At 38.0% G+C, this 27,540-nt stretch overlaps 1 protein-coding gene across 1 annotated transcript in view; it reads right to left on the bottom strand.

Annotated features, from left to right (window-relative positions):
- Positions 1-27,540, bottom strand: part of GUCY1A2 (guanylate cyclase 1 soluble subunit alpha 2) — a 150,888-nt gene that overhangs the window by 102,090 nt on the left and 21,258 nt on the right. The window contains exon 4 of the mRNA XM_051779821.1: positions 21,238-21,956. Coding sequence (XP_051635781.1) covers positions 21,238-21,956 — 719 coding nt within the window. The remainder of the gene's footprint in view (positions 1-21,237; positions 21,957-27,540) is intronic.

Here is a 27,540-nt window from a genome sequence, read left to right as displayed (position 1 = left end):
TTAGAGATGTCAGGTGGTGCACGCAGAGAGCAGTTATGAAAGTAAGTTCTACAGAGGTGAAGAAATATGGCCAGAGCCACAGACAGAGAACAAGAACTGAAAGTTCATGCATAGTGCTATTTAATTAAGAATCTCTACAACTAAAAAACCTACTGAAAATGCTCCGTAGAGAAACCATACCAAAAAAGTTAATTTAGCTTTGTTATAAAGGCAGTGTGGAGGGGATGTCATGATTCCACCTTTTTTTCTGAAGGCAAAGATGACAGAGGGCAATGCAAGGCACACAAAGAGGTATTTAGCTGTGTCACCATAGGAACCATTCTGCAGAAGCATGGAGGAAAAAGAGCTCGAGTGATGGAAGCATTTAGTGAAGGAGAAGAAAACCAACCAAACAGTACCAAAAAACCTGAAATGTAAAATCAGCTACAATGTACTATGACTGGAAGACAGCTGAATCTGTGTGGTACCTGAGTAAATGAAGATTAGAATGGAAGCCTGGTTCAATTCAACGCAAAGACACTGCAGATGCAGACTAAAATATGCAGTAATCACAGAAGGAAATTTTAAAGCAATCCAGAGAATTATACAGTGTGAAAAAATATGTATCTTTCACACATAGCAGGGGAAATAAGCTGTGTTTCCTTGGAAACATCAAAACAAAAGTTATATGACTTTCAGTCAGCAATATTTTCTGCAACAAAAGTAGGACCTATATTAAAGGTTTGATCTTAGTATTCCATACATTTTAGGTAAACCAGAGTAATTGCTCCGAAATGAGCAGAGTAATTCCAGTGTAAGATCAAGAACTTGTTCTTCAGATTGTAAATATGCAATTAGTATTATTTGCAAAGATTTATTTACATTATTATTTGGTTTTGAAAACGGGTCTATTCTGAGCCTTAAATTTTGTGGATAATTGTAACACAAATACAAACCAGGATATTCAGCACATATACAACACATCAAATCAAATATTTTTGGTTTTGAGCCCCTTTGAATGTTAGAGACTTGAAATGTCAGGGCAAAATGTTTAAGCTAATTCCTATTAATAAAAAAAGCCTATATATGGAATATGGCTTTTGAAAAACACAGTAGTAGCAGCCGAAGAAACAACATAATCAGTCACACACTTTAAGCAAAGCATCTAGAAAGGTAATCTCATGTAGTGAACATCAGCTTCAATACATGTCATCTCAAACCTTTGAGCTTTCAACAGGCTTACTGGGTTGTGATATAAAAACATATGACTAAACAGAAGAAGAGAAAGAATGTGACCATTCCCACTGGTCTAATATGTCATCTGACAGTCTTTTACATTAATGAAATCTTCCTCTGCCTAGGGCATGGCAATTTATATTGCATATCTCTTAAGAAACCACTAGGACCTAGATTACTCTGGTTTAGGAGTACCTTCAAGACTCTCTGCACAACAATAAACATACAGAAGCTAACAACAAACAGGAAGATAATTACTACAACCGAAGTATTGGAAAATTCTTGGGAGAAGGCGAACTGGTGGCAAAATAAAATCTATAAACAATTTAAAATGTCACTTGATCACTTTATGAAAAAGTTAGCTGCAATCACGGGAAATTGGAGCCTTTAGGGTCCTAAAAATATGCAGTTACTGGGATTATAATGAAAAACAGACAACACAATGAAAATTTCATTTAGTAAAGTCAGAAGAACTGAAAAAAAACAAAAAGAATTGTTACAGAGGATGAAATGGAAAATGAAAATAGCTAGAATATTGAAAAAGGAGTAAATTATGTATTGATGTAATAGGAAGACTACATAAAAGTACTAAAATAGTTGAATATAGCTAAAACGATGAAAAAATTAACTGAACGTAGTGCTAAAATCTTTTAGATAAGTTACTTACTCACCTAATAGCTGTGAGTAATTAATTTACTCTTTCCAAATTATGTCTTCGTTAAGCACAAATGGGACTGATGCCTATTTCACTAGACAGAGCTGATCGGAAATGTAGCTAATGTTTCTAATGCATCCCATTGGTCTCTAATTTGCTACAGAGTGACTCTAAACCAAAACTCTACATTTGACAAGGAAGTATTATTAGTTACAAGCATTTAAAAAAGCTGGGTTTTCTCTGAAAAAGAGAAATATAGTGACATTACTAAAACATTAAATATAATTTAAATCATAAAGATTTCCATGGAAAGGGTGCTGAGTGTTTTATCTCCTACAAAGGAGGGAAAACACTTACTACATCAACTGATATTATTAAAAGCAAAGCAGTACTCTGAAAATGTGAAGGGATGAGGAGCAAAATGGAGACTTTTTTAAATGTTTGCCAGGCTGTATAGCTCCTGAGATAATGGCATGAGGGAGTTATAACTACTCTAATAAAACACATTCAAATGCAGGTACACGTGTGATAAAATGAAATCCGAATAGGTGCCTTCAGCAGAGCAGCAACACCCTCATGGATATCCCTAGTGAGAGCTGCTTCACTCAGCACCCCAGAACATTGCTTCCTGGCACCAGCAGCCAAGAAACAGCTTGTGTAGAGATTATTTATATATTTTGGTATGTTGACGTAAATTCTGAAGAACAAAGTTCATGAATGATAAACTCCTTGATTCTGGTAGAGATGTGATTTTATCCATTAAGATTATTGCTTTAACATTTTAGTGTGCCTTGGAAACTAATTAATTAGACTGGTACTTTGCTGTGCTAATATAACAGAGAAAAAAGATGATCCCCAAACATTATAAAGTCCATATTAAGTTTGAGGTGTTTTCCTCTGCCAAATATCAAGGTCAGACTTTTATGTTAAATTCCATTTCTTCCTTTGTATTCTGTTCAAAATTGATCATGCTTCATACAGTCATTAATTATCATTCATAAACATTATTTCATTAAAGCAATTCAAATTGAACAAAGAATTAAAGGATAGATTTTGGTTCCAGAACTTCATACTTATCCTGGTAATAGCTATAAGCAGAATTTTTTTGTGTGCCTCTAAGACTCAACTTCACTGTGAGAACAACACCTGAGGAAGAGCAGAGATGGGGGCTATATCCCAGGAGGTCCCTTCCCATAAATCCTGCAATGAGCTGGAATTAGACCACACTATTTGCATTCTCAGTGTAAACTGAAATTTAAACTACCTTAATCCATAAACAAAAAGGTATTTCTGTTTCTTCATCTTCTTCATCCCCATCAAAAGATATGATATTTTAAGAAAATTCCAATATCCAGATAATCTAAACATGTTATGGTAATAGTTTTACACTGCAGAAATGGTGAATCTGAAAAACAGTACATCTAGACAATAGATTACAAGCTAAATTGTAAAAGGGGATGAAAAAGAGATGCACACGTGCTACTCCACGTATTTAATGCCTCACAGTAGAGTAAGAACACAGAATAGCACACTGATACACTGACCAGGATTTCAGATGCCATTTCTGGTTTTAAAGGTTTGCCCTTGCAGACAAAAGCAAAATAGAGAGGCTTTTTTTGCTTTGGATTTAAAAACCAGTAGGTACAATTTTATGACACAGTTTTATTTAGTCTTCTATTGCCTTTTCTTCTGACAGATTCAGCTCTAAAGAATGACTCTGAACAGACACCCTGCTCCCCGATTGTTCAGAAAGTGTTCTGCCATTGCTGCGCCTGTCTTTGGCCAGACTTTTGCTTCTCTCTCTGTTATCGTTTTACACTTGTGCTTCCTAGGTTTAGCATTGTCTTACAACAGGTTTTTTTCTGATACTCATTTGCCAATAAATCTTACAGACTTTTCAAAAAAAAATCTTACCGAGTTTAAATTAGTTATAATATTTTCTTAGATATTCTTAAGGGCTTTTAATTAGAAGGGCTTTCTGCTGTCCCAGCAGATGGATTCAGCTCAAGGTCTTTGTTGACTGGATCTGAGAACAAACTATAAATGGTTTGGACTGTGAAAATGGTATCGAGGCTGCTGGTTTGGACTAATGTCAACACATAGCATGGCTTATCATGTGATGGTGTGTTTAGCCAACAGTTTCCTACCAAAGCAAAGAAAACATTTTGTTCTTATTGGATATTTGAAATCAAGATCAACTTGCTCAATCCCCAGTATCATATTTATTACTATAGCTTATCTCCCCTGTGAAAGAGTCCATTAATAAACAAATAATATTTGGACAGTCACATCATAAATGAAAAAAAGCACAGAAAATTTCAAATATTATAACTACACTCTAGTCGTCAAGTTACACAAGAAAAATTTACACCTTTTTAAAATAATTTTTCTCTGTTCCTTTTTCCCTTCCTACTTAAAGTGTTGATGATTTTTTTTTTTACTTGAAGAGTCAATGAAACTTCTAAGTTATACCGCACGATGAGACAGCTTATGGCAAACCAGTCTCTTAATGAACATAAGGTACCAAAAAGAAAAATATTTCACATTCAAACAACTCATCACATCTGCTGTCTTACAGAACAGGAAGCCTGGATGCTGAGCTTCATGAGCAAGCTCAAAGAGATAGAGCTTTTCTCTCACCATTTCTTGTTCAGAAGATAGCAGGATTGGCAGATGTACAAAATGGATTCAGGACTTGCTTTTCATACAAACAGTATTTGTTTATATATTGGTTCAAATTTGAAGATAGAGTCAGAACATATCCACTCCATTTAGTACTGCGCAGTATCTAATATATACAGCCTCTTCCTGATTTACATAGAATTCTATACAGAATTTGAACACTTAAATTTTACAAGAAAATCACTCACTAACTGGACTGATTCAAAAGATTTGTATTTTCAAAAACAACAGAGAAGAAAACATTTTAAAACTCTAACTAAAAACTATCTAGTAAAAGCATTAGGGAACTTTACCAGTCATTAACAGTAGCATCACAAACCAGTATCATTTACCAAGTAACAAGGGCAATTCAAGGGCAATCCTACCCATCATGGTTGCTTCCTCCAAGGCCTACAAAAACCTAAAGTATTGGGAGGTCATGTCTTTTTTTATCTAAAGAAGACTTTTAATGCAGTGTATCTCATATTGCTTTTCATGTTCTACATGAACACGAAATAAATAAGAGTTTACTTGGCAAGATGGATTCAGAGAAAGGAACTGTTTCATTTGACACTGACAGGCAAACACTTCAAAAGAAAAATTTTGAAAAATGCCTGACAGGATACAGGTACTCTACACACTGTTGCAATGTGAACTCCTAAAATACATATTTATTTTTCATTTATCAGTGTTTTTCCCAATGCAAGCATATATAAATAATTATATATATGGCATCACTGTCTACCTGCTATCAGAGTATCTATGCAAGGTACATTCTGTTACGATGTACACATTATGAGTAACTAAAGAGCATGGTATAAACAAGGACTACAGATATTATGCTCCTCTAAAAGTAAAAATGGCTACATGCCATATTTTAGACCAATTAAGATATAATTTTAAAATATTATATTATTATTACTATTACTAAATTTGAAAGTAAGAAATTCTAAATTTTTAAATATCAACAGTGGTATAATCAAAATATGTGCTGATGACTACTCATGTTTTCCTATTTACTTAGCAGAAATCTTTAAAGTAAAAAATGAAAACCCTTCAATGAGAAATAAAAAAAGAAAATCAAGCAAACTAGTACTCTCAAAAGTAAGTACATTAGTGGATTATCAGCTGCACTACATTACATAAGTAAAAAGGTATTTCTTCACCTCTTCTTTTCAGACTCCTGTACCAAGCAGATAAGAAAGGCTACCATAGAACTGTTCTTTCTCTCATAAACAAAAGGCAAGGCAACAGAAAATCACACTTTCTGAATTTTATTTTAGTTATATGGTATGGAGGTTCCGTAATTCGAACAATAGGGTACTTGAAGGAATATATTTTTGTCTGGTTTCACCTTAGTTAAAATCCTGCCTGCCTCTTTTACAGAAATTTTCACAAATCCTGTTGAATTTAGTGGAGACAGGACTTTTCTTCCAACAAAGATCAGCACTACTAAACATTTAAGCACCAAGCTTTTGTGCAAGTGCAGTGTCAAGTACAAGATTCTGTCTGGCTATCTCAGATGGCCTCAGAAAAATCCACTTTGCCTACATAAGAACTCATTTGTTTCCTATAGCTTTTCAGCTTTTTCCAAAGCCCTATGTTTTGCAAAATTATATCTGTAACAACCATTTTAGCAGTAAATGGGTCCCAGTAACTGGGGCACTCAGGTAAACTTTTCAGGATGTTTCTGATCCCAGTTTAAAACAAACTTTCCCCTCCCACTCCTCTGGGAGAGGTTATTTTAAATCTAGATCACTTTCATGAACAAGAGCAGAGAGTTATATTATTAGGTTCTTCTCATAGATCTACAGTAGCAAATTGACAAATACCCTTTACTTATACATTTCTTCAAAGGGAATAAACCTACAAATTAAATTAATTTCTCAGTCTTAATTCTGCTAAAGGGAAGACGGGTTTACTCATGTCCCTTTACTGTGGGATATCAGTCCTGCCCAGCAGAATGCCTTATTTCTGTTAATTTTCTCTAACTCAAGTGAGAAAGCATCAGGCAGCCTTTAGGTAGATTACTACCTGAAAAAACAAATGCTTGAAGAATTATACAGGGAAAGATCTGTTAAGCTTAAACTCCCAAGGCATATTTTTTTGTGATTCACACAGCACTTATTTCAAAGAATTAATCCTCACGCTTTTTAATCTGTGAAGGGATCAGAAACTTTCTCTTTTTTTTTTTTTAATTCCACAATGTTATCAAATAGTGATCATCTGTACAATTTTCACTTCGGTAGATAAAATTCACAAACACATGCAGATACTCTAAAAATGTTAATATCTCTTCAGCTTGTTAGAAAACAGAATCTGTTTTTCCTTCGCATGTAATCCTTCTGCTTCCCCAGTCATGCGCAAGAGCTCTGTTAGAACAGCAACCACTAACACTTGCTGTATAATCCACCGTGTAAAGCAATTAACAGAGGGAAGCTTAAGGCCATCTCTGATCTGGAAACTAGATATTTCTGTCTTAAATTTGAATAATTTACAATAAGGTCGCCTTTCCAAAAAGGATTCTCAGTAGGAAAGTACTCTTGCATCTGCTTAAAGAAGCCTCCTGAGTATCCACTTCAGTGAAGACTATTCACGGGAGTAAAAATTTGCACTAGTATGTCCATTAATTTGGATGACTCGCTCCCACAATTATTTTCAAATACCAGGGCTACCACGGCTGAAGGGTTGAGGCTTCTCACCAGGCAAGGACCTTGAGACCCTGAAGAACCTCAGCTGTGATTTGCTCAAGGAGAAGCATATTGCACAAGTAAACCTTGTCCACAGAGAGAGGAGGAGGATTCCCCCTGCTCCAAACTGCTCATGAAACACAGATAAGCTGAAGGCAGTTATAGACAAAAGGATCAGAAGACAGTCAAACAGAATAATTTTTTTCAAAAACATCCAATCTTCACAGCAAGTGAAGAGCCAGGGCCCTGGTTTAGACAGGTGGTCATACAAAGAGAAGTGTATGAGAATAGGTCAGAGAGAGGGCAGAAACACTTCTATAAGGTCATTAGCTCTTTTACAGCCACTCACTCTGGGAGACATTTGGACAACTTCCATGCCCATCGACCCTCATGAGGTTGCTTTCTTAGGGATATTGATTAGGCTGTTAGCTCACTGTTGGGTAAAGCTGCAGCACTGCTCAGCCCACAGTCCCTGGTGCCAGCAAGGCTCAGGTCAATGTCACACCAGCAGCCGTGACTTGGCCCCTCATACACAGGCCAGGTTTGGGTTGGAAGGGACCTTAAAGATTATCTAATTCCACCTACCCTGCCATGGACAAGGACACCCTCCCCTAGACCAGGTTGCTCAAAGCCCCATCCAGCCTGGTCTTGAACACTTCCAGTGATGGGACATGGACAGCATCTACGGGAAACCTGTTCCAGTGCCTCACCACCCTCACAGGAAATAATTTCTTCCTGATATCTATTCTAAGTCTATTCTCTTTCATTTTAAAGCCATTAGCCCTTGTCCTGTCAGTGCATGCCCCTGTAGAAAGTTCCTCTCCAGCTCTTTCAAAGTCCCCTTTAGGTACCGGAAGGCTGATATAAAGACCCTGCTTGTCCAGGCTGAACAGCCACAACTCTCTCAATGACAAATGAGACCTTTTTTTCCTCTTCTTGCTCAAAACAAATACCTTCTCCCAAAGTTGCAACTCGGCTGATGATAACTAGTAAGACAAATCAAGACATAACATCTTACTTATCCTGAGCAAAGATACAGGCTTTCGTCCCAGAGTAGCAGCATGATGATACACTTCGTTTAGAATTGTAACTTGATCTATGTCATCAGTTAGGGGTCAGGAGATCCTGACCACATCCACTAGTACTTCTCTTTGGTTTTATACTCTCAGGCACATCTGCACACCTGACTACCCTAATACTCACAGAATGAATAGGGTTTTTCTAATGCTACAGGTGTTTCAGAACATTTTACTAAAAAAAATTGTAATTTTTGGACAGTGTAAACAATGGGTCAGTAGGATGATTTTTCAAGTCCTGCTAGTCCAGTAGAGTACCCTGCTGTGTTCACAACATTCAGTGAGCCCCTATATAATTACATGACACCATGGGAAAAAAACAGAATGAGAGCAGTAAGCCAGCTATTTTTAAATACTGTTTATGGATTTGTTAGTGTTATTCCCATGTCCCTAGAACTCTCTGTGGAGTTCCCCATCACCCAAAATGGTTCTAAAAGCCTTTCAGGACCCTCTGATACTGCTGAACATAGCTAGGAAACCTCTTAGATGTTTCTGCATTTTTGGCTGACAGAAAATATTCTCTGTTATTTTATCCTCCTATTCCCAGGAACAAATGCCAGAAACTGAATGTTCAAGACACAGAACAGAAGTTGCCCAATAACTGAATTTGAAGCCTTCCTGAGCAAAGAGGAAGTAGATTGAATCAGCAGTCCACTGAGATGAGTGAGAAAATTTGATGCCCTTTTAATGATATGTTCCATGCTTCTTTCACATGAAATTTAAACAACACTGCTTGTCTGCACAGCACTCACATCACTGCCATAGACAATATTTTTATAGCATATTTTTCCTTTAAAATTAAAAACTAAATACAATTCAGTGAAGCTAGAAAATCGAAGTTCTTTCAATATGAAGTATCTCCTTGAATCTTTGCCAAGCACTGGTATTTTTCCCTTTGGGTCTCAGTGGAGCTCAAATTAACATAGCCTAGTCTGTTTTCTTGGTAGCTCTCCTCTATTGGCATTAACAGAATTCTTGAAAATTGAGGATCTCTTCATTACTTTTGCCTGACTTCTACCATGTGCAAAGTCCATGGAGGCAGAAAGTACTTTTACAGAGGAGTCATCCAAAAGTCGGTACTGCAAAGGACTCTGAGCCACAGCAGGCACAGCTGAAAACAATCGTCAGGCTTCGTTAATCCATTCAAACATTCCCTCTGCTGAGTGTTTTTGAAGTAACCAAGCAGAAAGCATCAACAGTTTTACAAAAAAATACAACAATTCTTTTAAGTTGAACATTTAAAATATAATTAATTTAGCATTCACTAGGCATTCCCCATGAAAGTGTTACACTAACACAAGAAATCAGCGTGTGCTGTATTGTGTAAGATCATTTTTAATACAATCCCTTTCTAATTAAGGTCATCCAGATAAGGAGAATCTACTTGATGACTGAAATAATCCAGCACTTTCTGGGGTGGGTAAGATCAAAAGGTGAATTTAAGCTGCAGAGATCCTTAGCATCAGCGGAAGGAGGGGACATAACTGCATCTCCTGATTCACATCTCATGCCTATTCTGCAGCCCATGTCTCAGCGTCACTGAACTTCTCAAAAAACCAAAACAGCAGCATGTGCCAACGTGTTGCAGAGGCACCTACCCCCATTATGCACAGAACCAAAAAGAAGTTAGTCTGCCCAGTTGCTACTTTCTTCCTCAATTCATTGGGCATGACTTCACTTTTGTTTCGGGACAGATGTATTGGCCCTTCAGTAGCCATGACTGAAGACTTTAAAGTTATCTCAGTTTGAATATCTTTGCCCATTAAAACACCTGCTTAAGAAATGGATTTATTAATAGATTGTTTGCAAATTTGAGGTCATTCTTCAAATTCTTTCAAACACAGCACTAAGCTTTTATTTTATGAATTTTCAGAGGCAGCCATCTTTGTAACCTGTCAACGTAAGCCATATGTTTTTTAAACACTTAAACATATTATCTGTACTGTCTTAAGGAGGATCCCCTAGACCTGTATTTTCCTTAGAACAGACATTTTTAAAGCTACCAGTTCAACATTTGAGGAGGAAGTACTGGAGAGAAGCACTGAGATGGTACAAAATCAGATCCTACCAACACCAGTCACAACAGCAATCCAGTAAAGCCACTGGAATATTCCTAGGGAGATGCTGTCAGAAAGATACAGCAAACAATAGCTAAAATCTTTATTATGCAGATCACACAATAGGTTCATAACAGTCCCTTCTAGGCACAGGGTAAAAAGGATTAAACCTTTATGTTCTCAAAGAAAAAGAAAGGTAATGTGAAAATTAAAACAGAATATGTTTATATTTCTGATATAGTTGCACAAACCCTGCTTTGCCAGTGGGCCCCCAGCAGAATGAGAATCATTACAGAAAAAAGCTGTGCAGAATGAACAAGAAGATCAATTCCTGTTCTTAGATAGAAAGAAAGGAACAGAGTAAAAAGTATTATAAAATACATAAAACTCACAAAGCAGACAGAAACTACATTAGTCAAAATGTACAAAATAATATTTAAATATGTCTTCACCTAGGACTGCATTTTAAAATGTTTACATTTTTTTGAGGTGTTGAAGCACCTCAAATTGTTATTTGTTTGCAATCTGCAAAGAGGAAAAAATTTGTTCTCTTTTAAGTAAAGAGGAAAATTATGTGTTTGGAGTATTTTACGTGCTTGTCTTGTGTCCGTGAAAAAAAGAATATTTAATTCTTTTCTCAGATACTCACTAAGTCCTCACTTATAAAAGCCAAAGGTCAGTGACAGGAACAAGTCATATAAATATTATTTTATGAGTTAAATCATTTCACTCTCTTTAGTTATGATATGAGGTGGGTGCTATATACTTTTAAAAGGAAATGTATCCTAGATAGTTTAGCTGGAGGGCACGTGAATATATATATATATATATATATGGCTATAAAAGGTAGATTCAAAAAAACAACAAAGGAGACAAGCTAAAAAATTTGAGAAATCCTCAAGGCAGCACATTATGAATCTCTAGATTATTTTTTTTTCCCTCTGACTGCTTAGCACTGGCAGAAGAACCTGGGCACATCCCTGTGTTCCCTCTAAGCTTTGTGGCTTATATAACTTCTCCATCTAACATGTTGGTTAGTGAGGTAACTTCTGCCTTAGCACGTCCTAAAAACTCCTGGTTACAGGTGATCTGCTGTTATTGAGACTCTCAGTCTCTTGGAAGACTCTGCAAAAAAGAGCAAGAGTAAATATCACCCTTCCTTGGCAAGAGTAAAAGGCAGCAAAATGTTACCTAGTCAAACTTATTCACATCCAAGACTGCTCAGAGGTATCAGAAACACTGTACCTGGCTAGGTATTAGCAAATCAGCACCTGGCTTTAGTGTCTCGACTTTTTCAAATCACTAGTATCTCACTCTTTCATACTACTGCTAGCTATTCCTAATGCAAAATCAGCTAGGTGTTATTTCATAGTAGTATTCCCTTTGATTAGAGTCTTATGACCTACAAAATCTACAATGACTGATTCAGCTACATTCCCAGAGTATAAGTGGGTCAAACACAGATACAAGTCACAGTCTATTTCGCGTGGGTCCACAGCCTAGCAAAAGTTCCTGTTTCATAGAGAGTGTCTGAACTTCAGAGCTTTGCTTCCATGGACATAAAGCATGAAGAATCCAGGACAAGATGCATGCCTAGTGAGCATGAGTAAATTAACATATTTAGAGTCACTCCATGCTGTCAATTACAATTTAAACTCAAAAGACTACATATTTATGAGATATGAATGGAGGAAACAAGACAAGTAGTTTAAAACTGGTCCAAAACTACTGAGCAACACTCAAAACCAAATAGGAAGGGTCCTAATTTGAGGTTTGAAGACAAAATTTCAGGTAGAGAGAAAAAGTGTTAAGCTTTCTCTTTCATGTGGGCTCTTTGGCCACGCAGTGTCATTCTGCAGGTAACCTGGGGTAACTCAGGCTTGCTCTCAGGCACAGTGCATGTCCCAGGGGTAGGGTTAGCAGGAGGTTTGGCATTTGTTGGGTAGAAATGACGTTACAACTGAAAGCTGACAACACACGTAGTGCCAGCCCTCACATTCTCTGCTCCTCACAGCAATAAACTCAAGTGTTTATGCTCAGAGGCACACCCACATGTTCTCAGGGACTCTGACTTCCCATCCATGTGCTTTTGAGAGCTCATGCACAAAGCCCACTCAATCCACAGGGAGACACTAGGGCTTTCCCCCATCTTTCTAAGTCCACTTCAGCCTCTGCAAAGAGACACAGAAAAGAAATCTTAGCTTGGCTTCATGCATTGCCCAGTTGCAAATGCCAGGACAGGAACTAGAAAGGTAAACAGTGACTGAATGTTTCTACTTTGATTCAACCATCCCAGGGAAAATGGTGTTTTATTGACATTACACTTATTCAGATTAGATGCCATGAAAAGCATAGTCACTCAGAAACTCAGATAAGCAAACAAGGAAAAGGATAAAAATGTATTTTGAATAATCAATACTTAATTTTAGTCAGTGGAAGAAAGAGGTAGGGAAAAAAAGCATTCCTGAAAACCAAACTGTGTTGCATCTGAGTATTCTCACCCTTTAATGTAAAAATTAATGAAATATACTTTTTTGGTTCTAGTTATGACTTACTGTAATTTAGAAACCCATTCAAAAGCTTTCAATCAGATAGAGAAAGATGGACATTTTCATGTCCAAGCAGTTTCTTTATCATAAAAAATTATACAAATCATAAGAGGGAAGAGCTTACCATGGAGTCAAATTGTTTTAATAACCACTTCAGTCAACAAAACTATTTCCAAACAGCTTCTCTGGTTTTCAGCTAATGGAAATGAGAAGGAAGTATTTTACCTTTAGATTGTTACACTTCAGTCTTATCACTGAAAACATATTTAAAATGACATTTTCATTTGCCTATCTTAAAGAAGAAATATTAACAATCTTGGGCCAGTTTCACAATATTAAGGTTCTCCAATCCACAACTGTTCACAAGATAAGGAAGTCATGTCATGTATTGTTTCTCATAACCCATCACAATATCTAGAAGCAGTCAAGCCAGCCAATCCAATCCATCTTGAAAAGCATCAAAGTCCATACACATTTTGACAAGCAAACAGGTGGGATATTAGCATTAGCAGAAACAGAAGACACAAATTTGATTCTGAGAGCTCTATGAGCCTGCCAAGCAATAGGAGCTTAATGTCAAAAGCTGACTGACCATGAATAAATCAGCTCTAGGAAAAAACAGAATTCCTAGATCATAAGTGACAGATGCTCCTTATGCTAGAATGACTTTCAGGCCATTTCGCCTGAATTTTATTAGGAGAGGAGGAAAAACACAGTTACTGAGAAAAAGCAAAACACAAGACTGTGTGCAGTGGGTTTTAAATTACTCTGCCAGTGTCAGGACTGCTCATTTCATTCAGCTGGTCCAGAGCAAAAATACAGAAGTAGCAGATAAAGAATAGACAATGTACTTTCTGGCATTAAAAAGCATTATTTTTACACAGTTTCCAATGATCAACAAACACAATGGGAAAGTGCTTTGCTTTTGCAATGGGTAATCAGGCTTGCTTCATAGTTGCTCCACTCTGCTCACAATGTCCACACAGACCTGGTTGAAAGTGGTCAGAGAAGTCTCATCTTCACAGTTTCTAGTAAACAGTGGACCTTTTGTCCACAGGATGCCACAGAAGCTGACAATATGAACTTCCCTGGTTCAAAAGGTGCTAGAGAAAATAATAGAGGAGTGTTTGGGGCAGGGGGGGCCTATCAGGTGCCACATCCTGGATACCACTGCAAGAGGATGTGCTTTTATCCTCAGAGAGCTAAAGCTAGGAGGGAGTTTTACAGAAAAGAACATAGCAGGCTTAAACTTTTTCTTACCTATTTTACTAAGGATTGTCTGTTGGTCACTCTAAGAATCAGCATGCTGGTCTGGGTGGACTTTTCATCACAGAATTATACAATATCCTGAGTTAGAAGGAACCCACAAGGTTCATCAAAGTCCAACTCCTGGCCCCACACAGGACAGCCCCAAGAATCACACCATGTGCCTGACAGTGTTGTCCAAGCACTTCTTGAATTCTGGGAGGCTTGGTGCTGTGACCACTTCCCTGGGGAGCCTGTTCCAGTGCCCAACCACCCTCTGGGTGAAGAACCTTTTCCTAATATCTAACCTAAGCCTCTCCTGACACAGCTTCATGCCATTTCCTCAGATCGTGTCTCTAGTCATTGGAGTGAAGTGCCTCTGCTTCTCCTTGTGAGGAAGCTGTGGACCATGATGTGGTGTCCCCTCAGTCTCCTCTTCTCCAGGCTGAACAGACCAAGTGACCTCAGCTGCTTCTCATGCAGCTTCCCCTCAAGGCCATTCACCATCCTTATGGCTCTCCTTTGGACGCTCTCTAATGGCTTAATATCTTTCTTATTTTGTGGCACTCAAAACTGCACACAATATTCCAGGTGAGGCTGCACCAGCGCAGAGCAGAGCAGGACAATCCCCTCCCTTGACTGGCTGGCGATGTTTTGCCTAAGTCCCCCCAGGACACAGTTGGCCCTCCTGTCTGCCAAGTCACTGCTGACTCATGTTCAACCTGCCATTGACCAGGACTCCTAGGTCCCTTTCCATGGCACTCATTCTCCAATCTGTATGTACATCCAGAGTTGCCCCATCATACATGGCAATTACACAGTTGAGTGACTGAAAGGAGTATTTGATTTAGAGGTGGCACGTACTTGTGCTATGGAAGAAGGACTAGATGAATAACTACTCCGTTGAACAAAACAATGAAAATGAACAGGGGAAATTCCCACTGGCTTCCACTGAGTCACCCTACCTTTTAAAATGAACAGTGGTTTATTACTCAACACTTTTAAAAATCTGACCATTTACTACATGTCTACCTAAATACTTTAGAATCTAACCTTTCAGACACAGGGTTGGTTGGTTGTTTTTTTAATGTTGGCTTTGGTCTGGTTCATTTTTATTTATTTTGCATCTATCTAAATCAGTACATTGGGACAAATTCCTGCTGGGGCAGTCTAGCTTATCCACCACAAACCTCTCTTCCCCACTGACAACAGATGAGGCACTGGCTCAGAGAGCCTGCACCATCAGTAGAGCTATAAAAAGCCTCCTCTATTATTCTGCTGGACATTTTAAAATTACAGAATTGGTGTTTCTTGAAAATCTGAATTATATGAGGCATTTAGAATTTCTTGCAATATAAAAATTTCAAAAGATTATTTTTATCAAACCCAGTGTTTCATATTTTAAAAGTTGTATTATAATTTATAATGTAAAACTTTTTCCTAATAAAATGTATTTTATATCTAAAATTATTGAACAAAATATTTTGACTCACATATATAAACAAATTAAATTTTTTGCCAGAACACATTTTGCTGAACTGTTAACTGGGAAGTTATGATTTTAATAAAATGGCATATTCAAAATTAATACATTCCACCAAAAAAAAGTCTGGATACCCCCAATACTGCAGTTTTAGGTGCCAGCTTTATCTTAGACAAGTTCTAAAAGTGTTCACAGGCCTAAGTCAAAGGCCAGTGAGTATCCTTCTAAAAACTGATTTATTTCAAAGGTGGAAAAGGGCTGTTAGTCTGAGCAGAAGAGCAACAATACAAAGAAAATACAGCTGCACAGTATCTGGCAGGGAACCAAATAATTTCTTTCACAATTCACTTTCAAATTTCTTGCCAAGTGCATGCCAAGTCACAGTTTCAGAAAGGTGCCCACAAACCAGTGCTAGTAGGGCTCATCCTGTCAATCCATGCACCAAGAGGACTGAGTCTGGATCGAAGCCTCAGGGACTGTGGTTCTCTGTGAGGGCAGCCCCACCTCCTCTCAATCTGCCCAGCACTTATGGCACAGGAGTGGCACATGAGGAGGACATTAGCCAGAAGCGGAATACCAGGAGAGTCGTTCCTTGTATTCCCATTCAGCCAAAAATTGAAGCAATTCCAGCCATCTCACTGTACTGTCAAGGAGATGAGTATTTATAACATGTCACAGATGGCCTTGTTCATTATTATAGTCAGAAAACAACTGCACTCAGAAAGTACCTATCAGGAGCTTCCAGCCCTTGTCTGGTCAAGAAATGTTGGGAGGGACATCAACCTCTCCTCCTGTTACATTCACAACTTACTACTGGGTTATCGGCTCTCTCACGTTAGTACCTTCATGGGAAGGAAACCTCAGTGGATGGGCTTGACATGGATTTCAGAACACTCCATCAGATGAGTTCAGACCTAGTCCTCTCTTCAGACCTAGTCCTCTCAATTTAAATTATTTCTTATTCCATAAGTGATTCCACTAACATTCTTTGAACTACTGTGAAGTACTGTTGTGTTAAATAAGTGTGAGGCTATAAGCTATCAATCCAAAATGGTTAACTGTCTCAATAAATGTATTTTTGATTGTTGCAATAAGTAATTGCTCCCAGAGAGGGAGGCAGAGAATGAGTTTCCTTAGGGAGGTGAAATAGCAAGATTTGTGACCTTGTTATCTAGGGATAAAACCCAAAATTTGAAAAATCTGACCAGATCCTCGTGAAGCACTCTGGTTAAATGCACAAAAGAAACCCTAAATAAAAATTAGTGTGAAACGTGAAAAACAACAGAATGTTTCTATAAGAAGTAGAGCAACGGGACCCTAATAGTCCCTTCAGCACCTGATTAATACCATACTATAAACAACAAACAATAACAAGAATTTAGCTGCATGGGAAAACTGGAAACCTCAGAAATTCAGCTTTTATACATCTAAAGACCTCTTTACTAGGAATCCTGATCTAAAGACAGTCATTATTGTTACTACAGAAAATTTTCAACATGCAGAATAATCAAGAGGAAAAACCCAAAGCATCAGTGTGGGTAACTTGATTACTGTAGAAAATAAAATTGAAAGACAGAAGGATGGAGGGAAGAAAGGATGGAAGCAAACCATCACATCCTGTCTTACTCTATATTACTTTGTAGAATTTGATTATTCACAGACTTACAAGTGGGTTTAATTGCAAACTTGTAAGTACAGGTAAAGTCAGGAAGAGTAAAGACCTAATGCTTAGTACTTTGTGGAATAAATGCTTGCATTGTCCACGTGTGTCTATTGTATAACGGAGACTGACATATCAGCCAAGCAAACACTAAAACATTAGAATTATGACTCAGAAGTAAAAATAATATTGAAAATTGTAATTAAAGCTAGGTGTCCATATTCTTCAGATGGAGAGTTCTTTTCTTCTGCTTGGTCCCTAGAACAATGGGATCCTGTAAATGCTCTGAGCTCCGAGGAATAACTGGTGATATATCAAATTAACAAAACTATCAAATTAACAAAACTTTGCTGAGATATTAATGCATGAGGCTGTGCCTCTGCAAAGATGTACATACAGCTCCACAGGAAGTACTACCTATCACCCAGACCTCATAGGAGTTACATTAGAAATTTAGGATAGTGTTATTTATTCCAGTGATTCAAATACCAGTAAATTGAAGCACACAAAAGAGCCTTTAAATTAATGGGACAAGCACTAAGCACCCTGAAAGCCAGGACAGGTGGGTTTTTTCATTTTGCTTATGGGTGTTTAGTTAGGGAAAGAGCATGATTTGTGACTTACTTTCATCATAACATAGAGCTGGTGTGAGTCTTTCTTACTGCAAATCTGAAAAAAATATATAATTTATGTATTGAAATTAAGATAAAAGTCTTTTGAAGAGAGATCGAAAGGTCTTCTGTTCATTACAAAGCCTTTTAATTATTTTTTTTTTTTTTGAGGAAACACTAAGCTATCTGAACAGCTTCAAAACTGCAGCAGAGCTGTCTGAGTCACAGGCCTACAACTGCCATTTAAGGTAACCAAGTCTGAAAAGTGTTGGTTATTGCAAAGTCAGAATTCTATTAAAAAAAAAAAGATAAACAGGTATAAGTGGGATGCAATTCCAGCATGAACTGAATAGAGATGTGTTACAGAGAAATAGGTAAATAGGTAAATACCTAAGTCAGTTTCTCATGACTGTTAAGCAGCATCATGCTTACAGCCACTGATCCACCTGCCTAATATTCAACTTCCAAACAAGTGTTTGCAAATTGGAAAGAATTCCTAAACAAGCTACATGAGTGACATGAGCTATGGGAAAATAATATGGCATGCAGTTCCCAAGGCTCAGTCTACTTTTTTATCCATAAAGGACTTGAGCATGACATAAGCTGTATTGCTGTCTCTCCTCTCAAAATCTATGTAAGCAAAACAATCACAGCTTCCAAAACTGTGAAACTTATCATTTTTTTTTTAAAAAGGAAATATTTAGCAAAATGCATCACATGCTGATCTTTTTGTTAACTATTCACAAACAAAAACTTCTGTAAAGTGCTTATAAAATGGGTGAGACAGAAGAAAATACCTCTTAGCTAAACTGATGTTCTCAAATTAATTCCCGTGCCCACAGCACAACATTTACCTTAGCTCCCCTGCACCTCACCATCACCCTTTTATGTTTCATTTACACCTTACTCTTCAAGAGACAATTTTTCTCCTAACTGCTGGCAGACAAAGGATTTTCTTTACTGCCATCCCCTTTTTCTGTGGTGCTAGTACTGACACTTGCTGTCCAGGGTCTCACTCTACACATGACTTTAAGATACAGAGGGTCACTCTCCCAAGTGGTAAGTGGGCCCACCACTGATTCAATTCATTACCCACCTGTAATGACACATGGTACAAACTACAGCAATGACACTAGGATGCACTCAGAACTGCACAGCTCGATGGTACAGAGCAACCATTTCAAGTGAGAGTTGCTTTGCAAACTGGCTACTAAACCCTGCCTCTAGCAAGCTCCACTCCTGCCACTTTTCCTAAGAGCAAGCCACAAGAATATGAAACCTCCCCAGGTAAGAGAATATATTGTTTTTAACTTGCAACTAAAAAGGGAAAAACACTTTAAAAGCCTCCCTCCCAGATCTAAACTTTCTTCTTTTTCAGAGTGATTTACAGCAGATTCATGAAGAGCAGAGGATGGTTGAAGGGCTGTGACTGTCCCGGGGCAGGGGAAGGTGTCTGAGAGGGATAGGCAGGCTGCACAGGAGGAAGGTGCATGAAACAAGACTCTTTCACACAAGAAACAATTATCTCAAACTCCCTTTTGGTTTTAACATGTTGAATTACATCAACTAACACAAAATGAAAAGCACTATTTTGCTTCTCTTGGGGGAACATGTTGTTTCCAAAGGAAAATGCGTCAGAAACATGTTTATTGTTTCATCCAAAGAGTATTGCCAAAGAGGAGATGGAAACCATTGCTGCAGTAAGAAGTGGCTATATTTTGAACCACAGAAACATAAAATGGTTTGGTTTGGAAGGGACCTTAAAGATCATCCAGTTCCACCCTGCTCTGGGTAGGGACGCCTTTCACAACATCAGCTTGCTCAAAGCCCCACTCAACCTGGCCTTGAACACCTTCAGGGATGGGGCATCCACAGGTTCTCTGGGAAACCTATTCTAGTGCCTCGACACCCTCACAGTAAAGAATTTCTTCCTAATATCCAATCTAAACCTACCCTCTTTCAGTTTAAAGCCATTCCCCTTTGTCCTATCACTACATGCCCTTGTGAAAAGTCCCTCTCCAGCTTTCTTGTAGGCCCCCTCTATGTACTAGATGGTGCTATGAGGTCTCACACTCCCTAGGGCTGTCTTTTAGGGAGTAGATGTGACTGCTGCTACTCCTGGCCCTGCCTACACCTCAACAGCCACTCTGGTGAAAGCTGCCAGCTCCTGGTGGTTCTGGCACTCCCCTGGGGTTCCCCTGGCTCAACTGCAATCCTCCACTGCCCTGTGGGATGTGCCTGCACTGGAACTATCACCTCAGTGAATTGAAAAGAACCCAGAACTCAATATGCAGTTACCACAGGAGTTTTTCTGAAATGCTGGCCCAGTGCAAGCAGCAAAACTGGGTTGGAGTTTCTCAAGCTGTATCCAGACCACCTAAATGGTCAGTGTGGCACCCATAGGCAGAATTTAGGTGTCTAGGGGGATTGAGATGAGTATTCTTGGGGGCTACCTCTTAAAACCCCTGAAAATTAATAATTTGTTCAATTAATGGCAGCAGTATTTCCAAGGCAACCACACGCAGGCTTTCAAGCCTTAAGCAAGCCTTAATGTTAGCATTATGTAGCTTGGTGCATAAAAGCTGGAACCCAACTTCACACCCAAAAGCATTCCCATAACTCAAGGATAGGCAGTGAGACAAACTCCATTCAACCTCTGGAGAAGTCCACTCTAAAGACACGTTCTCAGCTTACTCACCTAGAATGCACTGAACTCAACACAGGGCTCACTAGTTAAGGCAGCTTTCTCCTAAAACATTGAGGTGAAAAGGTAGTGTAGGACAAGTGCCTATTTAAATGACTGGAAAGCATTAAAACTGGTGTAAGTGATGCTCCATACCACTTACAGCTTGAGTACAGGGTGAGAGGTAAGAAGAAACATATAGGAAAGCAGCATTCCAAAGTAGGAAAGATATAATAAGGTGGCAATGTGACCCCTGCAGTGGGAATTTTTCAAAAAAAATACCAAAAGCTAGTCTCTAGTAAACAGCTTAAAAACTATTATTGTTACTATAATATAGTTGGAGTGAAATTAAGGATTAGCTATAGGTATTTTGTAAAATTCCTCATCCTTTTGATTTAAGCTGCACTATTCAACTCCACAGTGCAGAACTTTCTGCATAGTGCAGTGTCACAATTTGCTACAACATCACAGGCAAAGTTTATAAATAATTTCAGAAAATATTCACTTGGTTGGGGAATATCACTTAGCCCCTGTTTGTAAGGCATGAGTGAGCTTTCTAAGCACACAGGACTTGAGCTGCTTTTCTCTGAGTAAATAATCCTCTCCTATCACACACATATAAGCACATCCCCTTGCAAATTAATGTTCTTACCTTATCTTTATTTTCAGAGTCGGAATCCTCAAGTTTGGTCCGAATGACAAAGGGAGTAGATAATCTCAGGAGAACTCGTTCAAATGTGGCACTGATTTTAGGAGAAACTATGTCGAAGCAGTCTTGAAATTTCAGGGTTTTATGAGTGTCACATCTGAGCTGCTTCCTAAGACCTTCTCCAAGCTGGAGAACCAGCATGTTTGGATCAAACATCAGGTGAAAGGGGAAAGCTCTGCAGAAGGTGCTGATGCTAATCCTCAGGTCTAAGGGGGACTGGGAAGTTCCTGGTGGAAGTGCTTTTGTGATATTTGCATTTTCATGTTCTTTGATAAGGAAAGTCAGACAACTGCAGTTACCTGGGTTTGTCCCCTCTGAACACAACTTATCATTTGTGACCTGTTCTACTTCCACTTCCAAGTGGTAAATCTTCTTTGCTGCTGCTTTTATCATTCCTGTCATTGCAAATCCCACAATCTGATGTGGGTGAAAGTAATGAAGCATGAGATTGCCTTCAGGGAGTTCTTTGCATAGGAAAGAAGGGGATTCCAGGGTGGCCTGTCTTCCAAATGAAGTTCTAATATGCTCCAGCAAAGCATCAAAGCCATTGAAGAAGTCTTGAAGGGTCCCACCTACAGCTCGAAGAACTCTTTCATTCTCATCAAAGCAGATATTGAAGAATTCCTCCCCAAACTTTTCTTGCATTTCCTCAAACTTCAGACCTATAGGACAAGGAGACACTGATATCAATAACAAATGTTACTGTGTCACATTTTCCCTTTGTCCTCTATTTGCTCAGTATTTCTCCAAGTCAGTGAGAGTAGCTTTTTCACTGGATACCTAACCCATAGGTTTTCTGTGGTGGTTGGGAATAACCATAGAAGCCATTTTTGCCTGTCATTTTAAGTCCTCGTGCTTTCAGCTTGCTGTCTCAGTTATTTGTGGGCCTGTCTCCTTTTCCCTGCTGGAATCCAGGATATGTTACAACTTCCCTGACTTTCGCATGTCACATGCAGTCCACTGTGTGAATGCACCCAGCCATGGCTGCATCCCTTCCACTGCTGACCTTCCTCATTCAAAAATGAGGCTTCTACTTTTATAATCCCTCTGTTCACTGCCTCTGTGAGGGATCCAGCTCCCCCCAGGTTGAAGAATAAACTACTGGAAGAGCTCAAAGTCAGGTGTTTGGCTTTCCATAAACAATGTAAAAACCCTGCAGTCAGATGATACTTTAATAGCTGGCAGAGTGGTGTTGTGCGTTTTGGGGTTTTTTTCAGTCAAAATACTTCTATCATTATAGGCATTAGGCTCTGCCAGAAGATACAAAGGAATAATTACTTCTTTTGGTTGCCTGCAAAGGAGAGCAAAACTTTTCCATTTTAGGCTTCTACCTACACTTATCCATTCTTAAAAAACCCTGCCTCTTAAAGCAATCTAAACTGCTAGACAGGACAACTCTCTGATATCTCACAATGTCACTTCGAGTTTCCATCACAGAAATTCAAAAGGTTTTGATTCACAGAGGTGATAAGGCTGGCATTGCTGAAGTGATGAAAAAAATATCAGTAATGGAAATGTATCAGATCCTGTTCCAGTTTGTTATTTGCCATTTTAAGGATAACCTAGAAAAATATTTTTGACATGGTTATTAAACATTTTCCTCTGTTTTATTTCAAGTTAAGTTTTGCTCTGTTAAGTTTTGTCAGTATATAATCCCTATATCATAGCAGAGTTACAAAATTCATCACATATGTTTGCATTCTTTTAAGATGTAATAGAATAAAAAGAAGTATGAATCAGCTGTATGTAAACTACAAACATCCAGCAAGAATTTTCAAAGGAAATTAATATAGGAATTAACATAGTTCCTTCAATGTATTACAATCAAATCACATCACATTTCAATCAGCTAGTCAAACACCTTAATATTTATCCTAAATTCAAACAGAAATGAAGGGCAGTTATTTCTTTCCTGAGGGCACAACAGGCCCTTTATTTTTATCTGTATTCAGCATTCTTTATAGCATTGATAATATCCCTGCGGATCACTGAACTTCGCATTGTTTAGATTGCTTGGATGCTTGGGAAGAACAGTGTGATAAGTGACTTTTATGCCCAAGAAGTAAAACGGGACAGAAGTAGTCATGTTGTTTGCAGACTAAAACCTTTAATAATCTCAAGGCAGTGTCTGAACTGCCTTATGCACACAGGCATAATTATAATGATCAATATTCACAAGGGATGTGAGTGTTCCCCAGCTTTGCAATCTGCAATGATAGTTTTGTTTGGAACTTCTATGATTAATAGCCAATTAAAATTCATAAAATTACATATATAAATATGACAACATGAGAACATGACAAAGCATATTTTATAAGAGCAGTAATAGGAGTAATTTGGGAAAGTTCACTCAAATGCCATTACTCATAATCAAATTTGGTCACCAAACTAGGTTATTACAAAAATATTCCCAGGATCTTTTATGACCACAGATGGTCAGCTCTGCAGTTAAGCCAAAAGAAAGTACCTCTGGTACACAATGCCCCCTAATATCCTGACTCAGAAGACTGTGTGCCAATTCCTGACTCATTGCCACTACGTCTGTATAACATGGTGCTGTAATACCTTACACAAATATATTCACTATAACCCAAAAATAATTAAATTCTAACCCATATCAATAATGTCATAACTGAATACTAATAGCAAGAAGCTAAGAAATCATCATATTCATATTCATACACAAACAAATATTCATATTTTAAATCTCATTGTTCTGTAGAGTGAACTGGGAGCAGTTTTAGTCTGTGTGTAAAAGTGAGCAGCCTAGCAAAGGCACCCAAGGCTGTAAGATTGCAGAGGCTCTGAAAGCATGGGAACAGAACAGTATCAGAAACCCTGGGGCTATTCAGACAAATGACCAAATACATCCCACAAAGCTGCCCAAAACAACAGTATAGGTGAACTGTCTTTAAAGTGTTTTATAAAATTACAGTAAAACAGTGGGTTACCCTGGTGCCACTAAGCGAAAATAGGGTTTGCAGAACTCCTGTACTTTACTGCTACATATGCAAGTCTCATCTCATTATCATTAATTGGAATCTCAGTATTTGGCCCAAGGTTTTGCTGATTGTTTTAGCTTGGTCTTGTCATCCATCCTGGAGGATTGCCTATTCAATCTGGATGCAACATACTGACTCCAAGCAACATGAATTATACTATGAAATGCAGGTAAATGACCTGGTTCAAGGAAATGCTACTACTTTTAAAAACAGTTTAGCTTGGAATTGAGTTACACACAGTACCAGCAGAAAATCAGATTAGCTCTAATAGAAAAATGAGTATGACCAAACTCAACCAAAGTGCTGGTCTCCTTAGACAGGAATTTTCTCTCTAACAACAGACACTAAGAGATACTATGAGAAACCGAGAAAATTTAAATTGAGTCAAACAACCCTCTAAAACAAAAATGCATAACGTACCTACCAGGGAAGTTTCTTCCTAAGCCTTACTAACAAGAGATTTTTTGCTTGAAGCATATTTTTCCATTAAAGCAAAAATATCTATTTAATAAATTCCTATTATACAAACACACATATTTCTGTACAAGGCTATTTGCTTCAGTGATGTGTTTGTGTGAAGTGGCACAAAATACTTTGTATGTATTTTTTACTGACTTATTCCTGCCTCTCCTATTGAAACAAATGATGAACAGATGCATACCTAGAATTAACTTTGTAAATACTTCATTATAACATTTTCATATAATCTTTTAATTATGAATGATGAAACATATAAATGATCACAATCTTCTGAATATCTTATGTGGGTTTTCTCCCTACACATATCACTATACATACCTATTGTAGTTTAAGCCCAGTTGGCAACTAAGCACCATGCAGCCACTTGCTCACCCCCTTACCCCAGTGGAATGAGGAAAAGAATCAAAAGTAAAATTTGTAGGTTAAGAACAATTTAATAATTGAAACAAAAGGAAATAATAAAGAAAAACAAGTGATGCACAATACAACTGCTCACCACCCACTGATTGATGCCAGACCTTGTCACCGAACCCAAACTGGCCCCTCTTCCAGGTAACTCCACCAGTTTATATACTGGGCATGATGTTCTGTGGCATGGAGTATTCCTTTGGCCAGCTATGCTCCCTCCCAGCTTTGTTGTGCCCCTCATCATTGGCAGAGCATGAGACATAAAAAAAGTCCTTGACTTAGGATAAATACTACTTAGCAACAACCAAAACATCAGTGTGTTATCAACATTATTTTCATGCTGAATCCAAAACACAGCTCTGTACCAGCTACTGAGAAGAAATTAACCCTATCCCAGATGAAACCGGGACAATACCAAATTGGGAGACAGTTTTATACATATAGAAAAATGTGCTTGTTAAAAAAGAATAAATTCTAGAATTCATTGTCTCTATAGTGCATACTTTTGTCCTAGTTAGAACAGTTGGGACCAGTTCATCACTGTATGGGTGTAACCCAAAACTATGTATTCTATAGCCTTCCATGCCATTTCCCAGAAACTGTTATCAATAGACCATTTACACCCTCTGCCCAGAGCAGGCCTGACTCCTCAGTCTATAAACTGGGTGTTAAGAGGCCTGCGAGATAAGAGGATGCTCTTGTCCTCATACCCATTGGGCATTCCTGCCTGAACTGGAGGATATATAATCTTGAGGTCTTGGGACTTTTTTAACCACTCGTGGGACCCAGAGGAAGACTGCAGACCACCATTCTCAACCAGACTGCAACCACCACTCTCGACTGGACTGCAACCACCACTTTTCAACCAGACTGCAATCACCACTCTCGACCAGACTGCAACAGCACTCTCACCAGTGGGTTTTCCCCTCTCCTTTTACTTTGGACTTAGGGGGCCCAATGAACACCACTCTGTTCATGCTCCGGGGTGCTGGGTTATACATTTGGGTTTTGTGGGTTAAAACCAATTGTTTGTCTGTATAATCATACTTATTGTATTATTTTATTAAATTGTTATTCTGATTTATAATCTCTCTTTTGAGTTGGGTTCATTTCCCCTGATGGTTTACCTCTAAACCAGCACAACTTTATTACATTTGGAGACCTCTATAGCATAGTAACTACCTTTAAAAATTACATTTGGCATGATTTCCAATTTCAGAGTATTTGGTACTTTTTTCTTTTATTCTGCGAAAAGGCAAAATCAAAATAATCTTTTTTTATAACCTTCAGGTTATACACCTACATAAACAGTCCAACCTTTTCAAACTCGTCTCACATTAAATTGTTTCTCTGTTTAATTTTGCAATGGAATAATTCAAATTGAAGATGGTTCTAAAAATGTGAATCAACTTCTGTCCAGCAAAATCGACAATTTGCTATTCCTTTCTGAAAAGCAGGGATTTCCATTCTTTCTTTTTCATTGTGGACCTCTAAGCAAAATTTTCATTCAGCTGCCCAGAAAAAAATAATGTTTGAGATCTTGTATGGGTGCTCAGCACTTCCAAATGCAGAGGTCACTGCGTTCCCACATCTCCTCATGTATGACCCCAATACAGCTTTCTAATGAGCCCTTCCTTGCAATTAATCAATAGGAAAAAGCCTTCCTTAGTTTCACCAAGACACTCCACTAAATGGCAGTGATACAAAAAAAGCAAAAATCATCCTAACACTCTGCTGTTACCCAGTTGAAGTAATTTATTATTTTGAGCTTCTGCTATTTACACACATTTACATATTTACTAATACACTGAATGAAATTCTAAAACTTCGTCAATCTCAGTTTGCTTTCCTCTTGGAAAGGGATGTACTATGTTCCTACTATTTAACCTACTTTGAGAGAACAAATCACGTCTTAACCCTAATGTTTTTTTTCTGAGTAGTTTCCTTTTGCTGCTTTTTCTTACAATCTCATATTTATTGTAGCCCATACTGGAGAGAAACTAAATATGCACATTTGCATATGAAATTGAGTAAAAGAAACCATAGAATGAAAATATTGCTATGAGTCTCCACTACAAAACCCTTTGGCACTATGACCAAAGTACTATATAAGGTCTATTATTATTCTTTGAAAAAGTGTCTCAAAGATATTAAAAGAAGATATCCTGTACTTGTGGGCCAGATTCAAAAATACCCAAGTCTTTAAGAACAGGTTCAAAGTACAAATTAAGTATTTCACTGAACTGAAGCAGAAATAGATGACTTCATTCTGTAATAACATGCTAGTAAAAGGTCTTCACTTTCTTTTCAGCAATTTCTGTGAACTGTGAACCCTCTATAAAATGTCAAGGAATTA

The sequence above is a fragment of the Manacus candei genome, unplaced genomic scaffold (assembly GCF_025592945.1).
Source record: "Manacus candei isolate 608988 ecotype Guabito, Panama unplaced genomic scaffold, ASM2559294v1 h1tg000014l, whole genome shotgun sequence".
Taxonomy (NCBI): Eukaryota; Metazoa; Chordata; class Aves; order Passeriformes; family Pipridae; genus Manacus; species Manacus candei.
This window is presented reverse-complemented; position numbering and strand designations above follow the sequence as displayed.